Here is a 14452-nt window from a genome sequence, read left to right on the forward strand (position 1 = left end):
TATGAATTACGAAGAGAGAAAATCCCAATGTTGATTATGACAAAACTCATGTTCGGCCAACAGGATGCATCTTGCAGACGGAAACGTCGGACAGGTTCGTGATGACAGTCAAGCAATTGGCGTCACGCCCGTGTAGTTTGTCATAGATGTGAATGTTGATGCCCGCCTGTCGTCATTAGAGCCTCCGTGTGCTTTCCGGTCGGTCGACCGGATCGATTGAGGTAGAGGGCTAGCATGTCTACACCAAGCCCGGCTGTGGTGCCGACATTCTGAGATCGAAAATTTAGAGCAAGTGGTGATGGAGCCAAGTGTGCAACTCGAGATTCCACTAACAGTGTGTCTTCAGCGACGAAGCTGGTGGATGTGTAGGTGGGTCCATCCTACCTGAAAATGTGAGGGAAGCGAAACACAAGTGCGCTTAGGACTGTTGATCCAGCATGGAAGAGACACTGATATGATGAACTGAATGATTAACTACCTTCCTAAGAAGGAAAAGAGACAAGCATAAAATTAAAGTTCTATGTACAAAAAGGTTTCGACGACAGGTCGCCGTGCCTGTGAGGGAAAGTGGCAATGACTCCTGCCGTTTGTGAGACACCAGCCTTTGGTACGCCGCCGTTCCTCGACGTGGCGATGCCGCGCCTCCGCTATCATAAGGGACGACCTTGTCCGCCATCACCAGGAAAGCAGGCAGGGCGTAGGGAAATGACGACTTACTCCGCACTATCTCGCCATGCTGGCTTGCACAGTCCTGGGGCTATTCTGACCAATTACACCAGCAGGACCAGGACTGGGCATGCCTCTGGGACTACCCTGCAAGACACCTTGCATGCTGCTTGAGCTGCCCAGTCTTTGCATCTGGGGCGCCGTTGTGGCACTGCGGCTTGTCGGTCGTTGCTGACCCTGAGTCGGCGTCGCTGCACCGACTGGATAGGGGCTACCCATCTGCGCAATCGCGGCGGGACTGACAGGCGTCATGCTCGGGCTTGCATGCGCAATGCTCGGGCTGCTTCCATTGTTACCAGCGCCGCCAGCCAGGCGGGCTTGCGCAATGTTGGGGCTGGCATGGGCAACAACAGGACTGTTGTTGCCATTGGTGTTTGCAGCAAGGCGAGCGTGAGCAATGTTTGGACTGGCTTGCATGCCACCGGGGCTGTTTCCGTTGCTGGCTGCAAGTCGGGCATGAACAACGTTCGGACTGGCATGGCTTTGATGAGGACTTTGCTGCGGGGGCTGCTGTTGCTGCTGCTGCTGCTGAGCTTGTTGACGTTGCTGCATCTGGGCCATTTGGCGCTGCCACATTTTCTGCGCGTAGGCTTGTGTTTGCGCTTGAGACGGCGAGCCGTTCGCAGATGCCGCCGCGGCCGCTTGAGCAGCAGCAGCCATGACGGCAGGGCTAATCGCTGCATGCTGCTGACCGAGAGCTTGTTGCTGACCGCCAGCATTGTTGCTGTCGCCATTGGCGAGATTGTACATGCCGTTCGCGCCCGTGCCGTTTGCCATTTGTGCCATGTTTGGTGTGTAAGCGTTTGGCTGAGGTGCAGGACTATGCTTTGGTTGTCCGTAAGCTGGTTGCCCTGTAGCTGTGGGCGTGGTGGTGATTCCGGCAGCAGCATTCATAGCACTTTGTCGAGCTTGTTGCTGTTGCAAGCTGCTTGGCTGCTGCTGGTGTTGTGCTTGTTGCTGCTGACTTTTGATCTGCATCTGCTGTGTTGCGAGCTGAGTCAACTGATCATCGGAGAGATTCGGATTGCTGGCACGAAGCTGATTCTTCAACTGAATGATCTGCGGGATGTGGCCAGATGACAGTTGTTGAGGGAGATGCTGCTGTTGTTGCGGAGTGGGAGGCGGAGGCATACTTGGCGACGCCGAAGCCATTTGTTGCTGCTGGCCACTTACGTTCGGAGTTCCATTTGTGACATGCTGATTGTTGGCGTTGGCAGCTTGAGCAGCCTGCTGCTGTTGTTGTTGTTGCGCATTAAACGCAGCTAGTATGGCTTGCTGCTGCTGCTGATGCTGCTGAGGAGTTCGCCCGCCTGGGCTAGCCATCTGCAAAGATTGACCAGCAAATTGAGCATTTCGCGCCTGGGCATGGGCCATCTGCTGTTGCAGGTTGCCGTGTTGAGCCATCGCCGCACGAGCCTGCTGCTGCTGTAGCTGCGCCGGACCGTTCATATGCTGTCGGTTTTCCGGCATCACCCGGTAGCCATTCTGAGCGCCGATCGGCATGGGCTGTCGACCTTGCTGCTGTGGATGCTGCATGGTCTGGCCATTCATATTGACTAACTGCTGCCCGTTGGCCTGCATCTGAGCTTGTTGGGCGAGCATATTAGGTGTGCCGGGTTGCTGCCGCAGATGCTGTTGTTGCGGCGGGCCCTGGTTGTTTGTGATCTGCTGCGCTTGCATATGATGGGAGCCCTGTTGGGCCTGCTGCTGCATCTGCTGTTGTGCCTGCTGTTGTTGATGTTGTTGCTGTTGTTGAACAAGACGGGCTTGCAGCATCCGCTGCTGCTGCTCATGGAACTTTTGTCGCTGTTCTCTCAAAGCTGCCTGAGTTGCCAGATCTTGCTGGTGCCGCTTCTTGCTGATCTCCTGAGGCGTGAGGAGTTGTCTTTGTGGGTTCGGATCAGGCTGGGTCTTGCGCTGGGCCGCTGTGCGAGCAGCTAGGAAGATGTCAGTCAGGTAGGCCATTTCACACAATCTACTTTTCTGCTTACCCTCAGCGACCTTCCATGCCTGCTGTTCCCGCTTCTTGGCAATCTTGCGACAACCATCAACAATCCAAAGGTACCGGGCACCCTTTCGCTTTTCAACTCTGTTTGGTGTCAATTTTCGCCGTGGCAGCTCGCGCGGTGTCGTGCTATTCTGTTGCGCTTGTTGTTGCAAGAGCGCCACTTGTGCCTGGTATCTCCGCTCAGCTGTCTGCGCGCTGGTCTCCAGCCGCTGGAACCATGTCTTGAAATAAGGAGTCTTCCGCATTTCTGCCGGCAGCGATTCCAATTCCACCCAGCGTTCGAAGCACTCCCATGGCGTTCTCCGATCATACGAGCTTTTATAACATCCAGGGATCGTGAGCTCGTCGGCAATGAGAGACCAATTGAAGGTGTATTCTTTGGCCAAACTGCGCACTCTTTGATCGTCCTCCCAAGTCCACTGAGAGCCATTGCGATTCTCATAAAATGATGTCGACGGCATCAAAATGTCGAGGGGTGGTCTGAAAGAAGTGCTCGACCGAATACGTTCGCGCATTTGCTTGTTCTCGGGATCGAAAAGTGCACATTCCGAAACTATCGTCTCTCGGAGAACCTCGGCACGTCTGCGCTTGAGAGCTGGTTGAGCTTGCAGCACCTCTTCTTCGTCAATATAAGAGTATCTACTTCGTTTCCTGGTGGGCGCCTTTGCTGAAGGGAGAACCCGTCCCTCGACGAATTTCGATACTGGGACCATGTCGAGAGGTTTGGGCTGCGATGACCAGTGTGCAATGCCAACCCGAGGCAGACTCCCCAAAACCTTCTCGAGCTTGCCAGCATGGCTTAATTCTCGGACCGGGACGAGAAGGTCAGGGGAGACAATCAAGGTGCCTGACACGTCGAGCAGCTCCCGAGGTGTTGGTGGGCTGACATCGTCCTCGTTTGCGGATTCTCCGGCTTGATCAAGCTCGGGGATCTGGTCGTCGCCCTGTTCCGAGTCTTGTTCGCAAGGGCGTTGTTTTCGTCTCACTTGAAGTTTGAGCCTCTCTTCTGGTGGTGCGCCGACCCACTGGGCGCATCGTTGAGCGAGCCAAGCACATACACTCTTTTTCATCTTGCGCTCGGCCTGGAAGTCGCGACGCATCGTCTTCATTTCCGCCATCAGGTAGTCATGATGAGACATGGGCACCTCGATCTCCTTGGTTTTTTCCATCTGCCGAAGTGACCACTTGTTGGCATTTTGTAGTTGGTAGATGCGCCGTAACATCCGGAAGTCCACCCGTTCGTGGAGGGTCGTCATATGATCTTCTGTGGATAAAGCCTTGTGTGCCATTCTGACAAGATCCGGGAGCGATTTTGAAAGGGCGTTATTTGGAGAGTCGTGGGCCTGTATCCGGAAGAGGGGTTCGAGATAGTCTTTCTCAGGGTCACCTGCAGCACCCTTCAGAGCGTTTAATTGTTCTAATGCAGCTGCAGCATCGCTACCAGCTGAAGCGCGAGGCTGTAGTTGGGACCTGGGAGCGAGAGCTCTTAGTACAGAGGAAGATAGAGAAGGTGATGCGGTGCTGAGCTCCAATCTAGGCCGCTGTTTCCTCCCCACGAGAGATTGCGACGAGACGTCTAGCATCGCAGCACTTGCGCTGACGAAACTGCCGACCTTCGGCTCGAGACGCGGGTGCTTGGCATCGGATGCGCTCGTATGTTTTGCAAGGGAGAGCAATGCTGGAGTCGACTTGTGCTGGCCAGTCCGCACACGATCAGGACTTTCAGATTTGCCCGAACGCATACGTGGGGTTACTACAATGGTATCGGAGTCGTGACGTGCATGCTCGAGTTGTCGCAAAGTTTCTCCTTGTTGTACCGCTGCAGGTTGATCATCTTGAGAATTGCCTTTACCTTCTCGAATTGGAGTGACGGTGGGATGAGCATCCTTGTTCTGTAGTGCTGTGTGCGTCTGACGCGCCAAAGATCCAGGAGCAGGCAATTTCCGGTCAGTACTCCTATCGACGTCTGTAGAGGAGCCGCCTCCTTCTTTTGCCTTGGATGTCACTTTCTCTTGCGCGCTCTGCTCATCAAAGCTCCGATCCCGGGACCCAGCCGTCTCACCTGCCTCTCGTGCAGCTGCTGCCTGTTCCTCCCATTTAAGCTGATCATCTGGCGTGTTGACGTCCCCGAGTGCCTGCTTCCTAGCGAGTTCCATCTGCGCTACGTGCAGCCGGTCATGCTGTTCTTTAGCACGACGCTCCTCCGGAGAAGGCCGTAACTCAGGTGGGGGCAGGACTTCATCAACTTCAGGTCGTTCTGAATCTGGAGATGTGTCGGGCGATTCTTCAAGCGGTCGAGGTGTTGCTGCCGACTGCGGGCCAACCGTCGACGATGGGGAAGAGGGCGCGTCGGCCGAGGCGTGAGTCGGTGGCCTCGGGGAGTGATGCAGTGCAGTGACCTCGGATGGCGCAGCTTGAAGTCGAGCCTCGGCAGCTTTGCGCTGCCGCAGACTCTCCTCTTGAGCCTGCTCATTAGGAAGATGGACAACTTTGGCCGGGGCTGAAGGAATAGCCTGTTGAATAGTCGGTCCAGCAGGAGAAGCTTTGTCTCCATTCAAGAGCGCGGTGTTGATCGCTTTTGACGAGGTGGACATCGAATCGTTGCCAGCCAGGGAGGAAGTACGCTCTGCGCCAGGTTTGACAGCACTGTCGATGTTGCCATGTTCGCGGCTGCGAGGGGGCGCGTGTGCATTCGAAAGCGCATCGGATTTGTTTGTAGGGGTAGCAGCAGCATCGCCATGTTTGGTAACAGGCGCAGATTGATCAGCGCCGGCGGACACAATCTTGCTGGGATTTGACGCAATCAAAGATGCTTCTCGTTGGTTGTGAAGAGGTGCAGGATGAAAGGGAATTGTGAGTTTGGTGGCATCGAAAATCCGGCCGCTGTGACGGTCAGTACACGCGACTCACAAATCGGGGGCAGACGCGACGCCATTAAGGCGATTAAATGATCGACACCTACCGGGAAAGATCATATTCGTCCAAAAATTCAATCTCGCTCTTCAACGAGGGCGTGGCGTCGAAACTGGCATTTTGAAGTAATGAAGGCGAGGTATTATTCTTGACGATGGCGTGTACAGCCAACAACGCCCGCAAATTGTCGCGATGGCCCCGGGCGCAATTCCTGTCAACAACGCGACGTCAGCCACCGACGAGTTCAGAGGATCGATTCGACGCGACCACCACGTGAATTTATCAAACAAAATAACCCAAATTTTTGTAAGATGGCACGCCAACACGACGATTGAATTTGACGAATAATGAGGTGTTGGAAGGAACTCACGTCAAGTCATTTTGTCTGCGGGTGATGGCATCGCTTTTCAGTTCGCCGCAAAGGGACATGAAAATCGACCGACGAGCACTGCATCTGTTGATCACAATTGAACAACAGATGCTTGCTTAACAGGGCGGTGTCGACAGACCGAGTCTCAAATAAAAGGCGTGAAGAATTGTACAGGATGGGTGAAGTCGTGAATGTCGAATGGCGTTGATGGATAGTGATGGAGATGCGGTGTTTTGCGACGAGCAAGCCGTGAATGGATAGAGGGCTGGAGACGAGACGACGGACGGACGGACTGTGACTGGCGGCTTTGGGAGAGATAGAGGGAGAGACAGAGGGAGCGCGGCCTTGACGGGAATGGATGGTGCAGTCCACCCACAGCACTATCGTTTGTAGGTAGGTAGTGGCAGGCAGAAAGACTAGCAGGGCGGCGACGGGGACGCGCGAGAGGGAGAGAAGCCTGGGGGACTGGGACTGGAGCAGACAATCGTGGTTGCAAGCAGCAGTGGTAGGGAGAAGGAGAGAGAAAGATACAGTAGAGCGACAGAGGACTTGGAGCGAGAGTAGAGGGAGAGGGAGAGGGAGAGGGAGAGAGAGAGAGAGTGGGTGAAGCGGAAGGCGCAGGCAGTAGTAGCATCATCAGTCCAACACCCTCTCTCTCTTGCCCGCGCGCGCCGGTGAAATGATTTTATAAACGTTCTATTGAGAATGGACGAACTCTCCCTACCCTAATCTCAAACTGGTTCGCGGGTGATGGTGGTGGTGAAGTTCTGTGTGAACCTTCAAAATGATGCTTTCTAGCCCAAGTGTTCAGATGTATGATGCACACACACGGGAGCCTACTGTGTACCTACTTGAAAAGCTCTCAGATATCTTGGTGCACCGTAATCTGGAGTCCACCCCGGGCCTGCAGCAGAAGCAAAGTTGGGGTGCATACAGATGTCGCGATGACGAGGGAATTTCTCATACGCGAGGAAGGGAGTAATTTTTCTCTCTCTGTGCATGTATATGTATGATTTCGTACCTAGGCTTTTATCAGTGGTAAGACGATTCAAAGCGTGTTGACACACACACACATTTGCAGGTGAAGGTGAGGGATGACGAGCTCGAACAATTCTGGGTGGACGCCCCGCAAGGGATCCGCGTGTGAGGAAGGCAGCGGAGGAGGTCTGCCGGGCGGGAAGCACGAGAAAAGGCCAGAGGAGGGAGACATGGATCGGGTGGCGTACACGATGGACGGCGGTACATCCTCTGCATGCCCAGGTGCCCAGGTGGGTAAGACATTGCAGCTGGCCTCGAGGTTTCAACCACGGATAGCGACTCTATCAACACGGAACATCCATGGCCCTTGAAAATCCCTTAAACCTACCCAGGTACTTAAGGTGCTGTACATGAAGACCTGCGGAGAAGCACCCATGATCATATTGAGACATCGACAACACTCTTGGTGCAATCCATGGATGTCTTGCGTGCGCGATGACATCCTCATCCGATGGAGAGAGAGGGGACAACGCGTGTTTACAACCCCACGGGACGGGCACATGTGTTTATGGATATTATGAGTGCCCAGGTGACAAAGAACAAGAATAGTAACCTGCAGTAAAATAACCACGGAAACTTCGTGGAGCAGGACAGGGCAGGGCAGTCACGGCAGAACTGTAGACTGGGCCGTGTGGGCGTCGCAACAGAGCAAAAGTACCCTGGACTGCCTGGGTGGTGGTGCCAGAGCGCCCGGACGGATGCTCGGTAGGTGTCTAGTGCCCATCAGGTCTAGCGTCACACTTATCCATGTTGCCATGGATCTATCCGCGATACCAATCTTGAAAAGTTTCAATGTTTCAAGGATTTCATACAGACGAAGCCTCAAGCAATTAGAAACAACTACGCAAACTGTGTATTGATTGAAAATGGCAGCTGTGACCGGGAAAAGGAAGCGCGAGCAAGTCTCCAGGAACATTATGAGCAAGAAGGCTACTAAAGGCGGTCCTGCAACTCAAAGACCCTCTGCAAAACCTGCCGCCACGATTGATCAAGCATCAAAACCCAAACCATATCATTCCGCCGTCAGTCACAGCAAACGAACTGCGGAGCCAACTGCCAGCCTGTCTACGGGACCTGTGCATGTTCAGATAGTCACAGGCTCATACGAGCGGGTCCTCCATGGTATCGCTGCTACCATTCCAAGGGCCAAATTAGACACTCCTTCAACAAGCGACTCGAGCGAATCGGATGTGGCCTTCTCGGACAATTTCCTTTTTGCCGCACATTCTTCCGCAATTCGTTGTTTGGCCATCTCACCTGCCACCGAGGAGGCCGACAAGCGCATCCTGGCAACCGGCAGCTCGGACGAACGCATAAACGTCTACAGTCTTTCGACCGCTCCTTTATCGGCGGCGGACCAGCGTAGCGGACCTCGCTTGCCTGTGCTATCTGGCGCAACATCAAGCACCGCAGAAAACCCGCGTAATCGCAGTCTCGGCTCCTTGAACCATCACGACCGCGCCATCACCAGCCTCGCATTCCCAACAAAGTCGAAACTATTCAGCAGTGCTGAAGATGCCACGATTGCAATCTCTCGCACCCGCGATTGGACTATGCTCTCCTCTATCAAGGCACCCATTCCCAAGCCCCAGGGTCGCCCCTCTGGCGATACTGCGGGACCCGGTGAGATTCCTGCGGGTGTCAACGCGTTCGCAATCCACCCCAGCCAGAAGCTCATGCTGAGCGTCGGCCGCGGTGAGAAGTGTATGCGATTGTGGAACTTAATGACGGGCAAGAAAGCAGGCGTACTCAACTTTGACCGGGAGCTACTAATGCAGGTTGGAGAAGGGAAGTATAGCAGTGGAGAGGGACGACGATTGCTGTGGGACGATGCAGGCGAGCATTTCATCGTCGGGTTTGAAAAGGGTGCCGTGGTCTTCGGCATTGACTCCAAACCTAAGGCGGTGATCCGGCCGGAGCCGCGAACGAAAATTCATCAGATGCGCTTGGTGCCATCAGCTTCCGTGGACGCAAGCCGGAACCTTGTCGCTATTTCAGCGGAAGACGGGCGAGTGCTATTTTATGACATCTCCGCATTACCGGACACCCCCGAGGACGCGGCCAAACTACCTCAAATACCGTGCCGTGGTGCACTGGGAGGTCCGGGTGCAGGCATTGCTGGTCGGGTGAAAGACTTCGAGATGCTGGCCATTCCGGGCGAGACTCCATCATTGCTCGTCATCACAGCAAGTAGCGATGGCGCCCTTCGTTTGTGGAGCATTTCAGACAAGGATATGACAGAAAGCAACGGAAATGGCGAAGAAACACAACAACTCGGTATGTTGATCGCGACACTCGAGACTGGCGAAAGAATCACGTGCCTGGGAGCATTTGTCCTGGATGGCAAGGGCACCGAGGACGATGATGACGAAGGCTTCGAGGGGTTTGATAACGCTGCCAACGGAGACGACAATAATGAGTCGGACGACGAATGACGGCTTTCAATTTGCGCTTCTTCCGACTGAGCTGGCGCCTCGAGATGCTGCTGATGTGCATCTTTTGCGGACGAGCGGTCATTCCCTAAACTGAAACTTCCTGTGCAGTCTAGAATCTCAGCTTGCAGAGGACAGTTTCTCCTGGCTCCTAGCCTTCTGCGCCGATCCAATTTCTCACCAATGGGCGTTCCAAAATTATTCCTCGAATTTACCCTCAGCCCACGCTTTCCTCTTGCTGCCCAGCTCCACTGCTGCCAGACCCCAATCTTCACCATGGTTATGCCCCTTGCCAGCTGCATCGATTCCCGCTCTTTCCAGACCTTGTTCCTCCGTGAGGAGCGTCAATAACCCGAAAATTACCGGGACACCGTGTTCCAGCTGAACCTTCATCAACCCATGGCTCACCGCATCCGAGATGTATTCGAAATGCATCGTGGATCCTTTGATCAGCGCGCCAATAGCGATGATCGCATCAAAGGGTTGTGTGCTGCCCTGCGGCTTTCCACTCTTGTTGCCGGCGCTGCCACTCGAATCTTTCGCGGCGCCCGCTCCGGTAAGGGTGCTCGACAAATCGGTCGTGCTCGCGCCCAAAAGGTCCGTCGCGCTCGCAATCAGACTCCCGGCCACACCAGGCACGATTCCTGCGCTCTGCGCCTGCGAAGCTGTGTACATCTTCTGCACGGCAAATGGCAGCTCATAACTTCCCGGTACACTTTGGATGACAATGTTCTCTTCTCGGACGCCGGCCTCTTTGAGCTTGGCGAGGGCGCCGGAGAGCAGCGCAGAGATGATCTGGGTGTTCCAGCGGGCGTGGATGATACCGATGCGCAACGACGAGCCTGTAATGGCAATTAAAGTGTCAGCTGTTTGTTCATGAAGTCCCATGATGCTCCGCGGGAAGAATGTTCGAGGTATCGAGGGAGGTTTGACGGCGCGCGAGGAGACAAACCATCGTATGTACGGGCTTCGCCAGGGCCTTTGATTGTTGTCGTCATTGTTGTAAAATGTTGCTGCGCTTCTCGAGGTATTTTAAGTGTTTTTCAAACAGTACTATGAGCGATTTCCTGGTTTATGATGATGAGGGTGAAATGTGTTGATTGAACAATTGATCACCAATGGTAGACTCGACGATGAACCCCTCCGTGCACTGACTCTTGCATGTGTGCAAGTGGGGACTTTTGAGCCGGCGAATATGACGTGACGCGACATTGGCCCTACAGAAATCAATCGCCTGGGCACCCCCAGGGCTCTGTCGAGTTGCGGGCAACGAGCTCGGCTTCCGGATGAGCAACGATGCAAGACATTTTGCGTTTATTCATCTGTCACCAACCTCCAGCGGTGTATTCCGTCTCATATTGCATCACTTCAAGACTTCCCGCTGACCAATCTTTCGTCGATCATATCAATACTGTTCACATAGTGAATCCGCATTGTTGCCATATTCCTATCGTGAAGCATCTGTCACGACGCCGAGCTGTTCTATGTGAATCCATCATTATTTCATTATAAGATACAATATCGCACATTTCCTCGGACTAAACGTTATGGTGGACGCTTCGCGATGATGGACTCTGCCCTAAGCGCAATCTCAGCAGTAGATACCTCTGACACCGGTCTCTGCTCCAGACCTATCTCTGTGTCATCCTGCCTGGTCTGCTCCTTGCGTCCTGAAGCCAGATCCTCTAGTGATATATTCTCCAAGGGAAATCCTGGCGTAGTTGATGATCGCTCTTGCACACGTGGTATGCAGAGCTCAGAAAAGATCGCGCCGAGTGCCATGCAGATACTGAAGCAAAGCAACAGCCATTTGAATTTATCATTGCTGGTGCCTGCATCTAGATTGTTGCGCTCTTCCTGCGAAGGTCGGACGGCACGCGCAATCGCTTGGGCAATCACCGATCCGACCTTTCCGGCGGCGGCGGCGATACCGTAGAAGGTGCAGCGATATTCGGTTGGAAAGACTTCCGCAGGTATCTGTACTGTGTCAAAGTCTGGTAAAGCGTAGTATTCAACCCTTCGAAGTTGATGGAGAACGCGGGTCACTTACAATGAAAGTCAAGGTGTTCGGTCCGAAGCTAAAGAAGAAGGAAATAAAGACCCATAATACAATCAAGAGGACATGTCGTTCCTCTTTGTGGAATAAGGAATCGAAGCTGAAGGATGCGACGAACAGTAAGACTGCCAGTATCGAAAAGGTGATGGTGAGAAGTCGCTTCCTGTCAATCTTGTTGATAAGCATAATCAAGAAGATAAGTCCGAGGATCGATGGGATGACGACGGTGTATATGGCGTTCGTCATGTTCTCACAGAGGACATTCTTGATCAACGGAGTAGATTCTACATTATCGGGCCAAGTTGCGTTCCGTTGGAGCGTGCCCGAAGTGCCGTTCGAGTATATGACATCGATTGTCTGGGGCTGGAGAATGCTGTCACGGAACCAAGTTGGCGTGGAACCATTGGCCATAAATGTCAGATCCTTGGAAGCCCAGAGCTTTGACAATACGGAAGGATTATCTGAGAAAGCAGGTCAGCATATGATTTCGAGATTGATGTGAGTGCGAAGCTCACTGAAACCCAGGCCATAAAATGCCTACGAACAGGTTAGTATCTCTCGCTTCACAGGCGGCAGCGTGGCAACTCACAACATCCAACAATAACCAACACATTGACGTTCCGAGCAATATGACCCAATTTCGCCGACCATCGAACAGATATGTCCTGAGACATTCGAGTTGAAATTGCTTGAAGGTGCCTTTGGTCAGATCATTCTTGGCCCTCGATACCGATTCTTCCTGATCGTTTGCGTCTGTTCTGTGGATGCTGTCTGTGTCCGTCCGTCGAGCGTACTTCCGCTCGACGTCGTATATGTATCGTCCAGACTCTGGCATGTAAAGTCGAAACGCGAGCGCGACCAGCGTGGGTAAACAACCAATTCCAATTACACTGTGAGCCAGTCAGTAACATCCAGGATGGTAGGTGTTGGGCTCTTCCTACTAGCGCCAAAACATGTCGATATCTGTTCGGCTGTTGCCTTTGGTCCATTGCAATGCGGTGAGGCCGGCGCCGTAAGCACATAATTGTCCGAGTGGCTGAAGTTTTGTTAGCTTGTGATCCAGCTCCTTAAATCAGAGTACAGCCTCGTGACTGACTTGCATAAGAAAGATTGCAGCCATCAAGCGACCGCGGGATCTCGTCGATGACCATTCCGCCCCGATGCAAGCGCTGAATCGTGATTGTCAGTCAATGAACCGCGGAAATATCGTGAAACTGCCATGCCTCACCTCAGCGGATATTCGGCGCCGATGCCAAAGCCCATAATGCATCTCCAGAATAACAGCCAGCCTGTAATATCCCACGTCGATTGACCGGGCTCGAGTGGGTTGACGTAACCGCGCGAACACTGCAACAAGCCGATGGTTGATATGATCACAATCAAAAGTTCCTGATCCTGTGTCAACGCATTGATTGAGCATCGCGAAGCGAGCGAAACCTACCACTCCATACAATGCTTTGCGGCCATACCTGACGAAAATGGTTAGCCAAGGGTAAGCACAAAGGTGATGGAGATAGCTTACACGTCTGCGGCGATACCGAAAACCACCTGTCCGATAGCGCTTGCACCCAATGTCATGGCATTGAATGTGAACTGGAAGTCGGCCTCCTCATGGTAAACGTACGACAATGCTGGCAGGATGACATTGCTGCTGAACAGATTGTAGGCATCCGTCAAGAAGCCCGAAGCTGCGACGATGAAGACAAGCCAGTTGAAAGCGCTGCCGTTGACTGCTTCGAGGAATACTCTGTGGCTCTCTGTGCTTGCACCTGTTTCCTAATATACAAAAGGACATCAGTAAATGTTTGGCTCGCGCCGGGACGTTGCGTTGCGCTGTCTCACAGGGAAGCCGGCACCAAAATCCAGCGGATGATCGCGCCACAACCAACGCGCGACTCTGCTGCGTGGTTCAACCTTCGGCGACATGATTCCCACTAGGAACGAATGCGCATGGATGCATTCAAACTCGCAGTACCCTCGCAGGACAATCGGGGGCCTGTTGAAGTTGAGGACGGCATGTCAAATTTCCTACGCTGACGCCGCAATTGTATATAAATGGATGTGAAGGCACACAGCTTCGTGGGCAGGTAAAGCTGCTGCGCATTATGAAGCGCGACACGTGCGAGCGACTTTAGGTGTAATAAGTACTGTAGCATGCATGGCGTTTCCCTCTGGCCAACGTTCACGGCATCAGCCTACCGATCCCTCCTGAACATATCTGTATTCGATGCTCAGGTGGCGTGATCATATGCACTTCGTCATACACTATGTATTATGTGTGCAACCGAATGTGCAGTACATGTATTCCAAGCAGCCGCCCAAGCATTTGGTTTGGGTGAAAGGCGACAAGTTTGCAAGTATCCCACGTGTTGGGGCTATCGATTCGCTATCATTAGCGGCGACGCGTTGTGAGGAGGGTTCGCAGCGGGCGGAGGGGTGGCCTCCGATGGGTACAATCTGAATGATGAATGAGTACAGCCTAGAGCCTGTGTGATGATGATAATCAGAATAATGATAATAATAATTCCCTAGGCACAGCCAAGAAGAGTGCAGTCCAGTGCATACTGTTCATTATGCACCCTCCTCGCCGTTCGTCAGGGCAAAATTAACAGCCACTTGCGCTTCATGCGATCTTGCATCACATTCCATCACATTTATTTATTATCCACGATGGCACATGGTTCCTCGCACGCCTCGCAATGGACGCACCCTCGTCGTTACACAACAATCATACGATAACTCATTTCACATCAGGACAAGCAAGATCATGAACAGTCACGAGTATCTCCTTGTTGATACGGATGTGCAAGGCGAAATCTGAATGGACGGGATAGGCTTGTTCCAGAAGACATACGTGTTGCGCGCTGCGCAATCAGCCAAATGAAAGCCCGCCAGGACGCGCCCGGCAG

The 14452-nt window shown here is 53.3% G+C and overlaps 5 protein-coding genes across 5 annotated transcripts; 1 reads left to right on the plus strand and 4 right to left on the minus strand.

Moving 5' to 3' along the window:
- Nucleotides 1-723: 723 nt before the first annotated feature.
- On the minus strand, nucleotides 724-6076 carry K489DRAFT_408633 (uncharacterized protein; the record flags this gene model as incomplete). Its single annotated transcript, XM_033607502.1, has 4 exons — nucleotides 724-2663; nucleotides 2718-5617; nucleotides 5697-5858; nucleotides 6018-6076. 4 exons carry the CDS (start codon nucleotides 6074-6076, stop codon nucleotides 724-726), a joined length of 5061 nt encoding a protein of 1686 aa, XP_033461260.1.
- A 2-nt stretch (nucleotides 6077-6078) lies between these two features.
- K489DRAFT_177374 (uncharacterized protein) lies at nucleotides 6079-7079 on the minus strand. The gene is made up of 2 exons (XM_033599421.1): nucleotides 6869-7079; nucleotides 6079-6811 (listed from the first exon to the last, which is right to left on the minus strand). Exon 2 carries the CDS (start codon nucleotides 6652-6654, stop codon nucleotides 6163-6165), a length of 492 nt encoding a protein of 163 aa, XP_033461261.1. The 5' UTR covers nucleotides 6655-6811; nucleotides 6869-7079; the 3' UTR covers nucleotides 6079-6162.
- Nucleotides 7080-8137: 1058 nt separating this feature from the next.
- On the plus strand, nucleotides 8138-9427 carry K489DRAFT_307535 (WD40 repeat-like protein; the record flags this gene model as incomplete). Its single annotated transcript, XM_033600590.1, has 1 exon — nucleotides 8138-9427. A coding segment is annotated over one exon (1290 nt), but the record flags the coding sequence as incomplete, so codon positions are not given.
- Nucleotides 9428-9685: 258 nt separating this feature from the next.
- K489DRAFT_317178 (6,7-dimethyl-8-ribityllumazine synthase) lies at nucleotides 9686-10485 on the minus strand (the record flags this gene model as incomplete). Its single annotated transcript, XM_033601217.1, has 3 exons — nucleotides 9686-9995; nucleotides 10059-10329; nucleotides 10440-10485. 3 exons carry the CDS (start codon nucleotides 10483-10485, stop codon nucleotides 9686-9688), a joined length of 627 nt encoding a protein of 208 aa, XP_033461263.1.
- A 324-nt stretch (nucleotides 10486-10809) lies between these two features.
- K489DRAFT_430212 (MFS general substrate transporter) lies at nucleotides 10810-13664 on the minus strand. The gene is made up of 10 exons (XM_033608403.1): nucleotides 13386-13664; nucleotides 13066-13319; nucleotides 12985-13012; nucleotides 12772-12932; nucleotides 12640-12712; nucleotides 12485-12579; nucleotides 12133-12433; nucleotides 12059-12080; nucleotides 11538-12004; nucleotides 10810-11464 (listed from the first exon to the last, which is right to left on the minus strand). Exons 1-10 carry the CDS (start codon nucleotides 13467-13469, stop codon nucleotides 11033-11035), a joined length of 1917 nt encoding a protein of 638 aa, XP_033461264.1. The 5' UTR covers nucleotides 13470-13664; the 3' UTR covers nucleotides 10810-11032.
- Nucleotides 13665-14452: the final 788 nt, after the last annotated feature.

Source organism: Dissoconium aciculare, assembly GCF_010015565.1.
Source record: "Dissoconium aciculare CBS 342.82 unplaced genomic scaffold K489scaffold_4, whole genome shotgun sequence".
Classification (NCBI taxonomy): domain Eukaryota; kingdom Fungi; phylum Ascomycota; class Dothideomycetes; order Mycosphaerellales; family Dissoconiaceae; genus Dissoconium; species Dissoconium aciculare.

Excerpts from the sequence above, each read along its gene's own strand:
- K489DRAFT_430212 (XM_033608403.1), bottom strand. The coding sequence starts at position 13,469 with ATGTCGCCGAAGGTTGAACCACGCAGCAGAGTCGCGCGTTGGTTGTGG. Across the intron at positions 13,320-13,385 it reads ATTTTGGTGCCGGCTTCCCT|GAAACAGGTGCAAGCACAGA; the intron begins GTGAGACAGCGC and ends TTTGTATATTAG. Across the intron at positions 12,713-12,771 it reads GGCGCCGAATATCCGCTGAG|CGCTTGCATCGGGGCGGAAT; the intron begins GTGAGGCATGGC and ends ATCACGATTCAG.
- K489DRAFT_177374 (XM_033599421.1), bottom strand. The coding sequence starts at position 6,654 with ATGATGCTACTACTGCCTGCGCCTTCCGCTTCACCCACTCTCTCTCTC.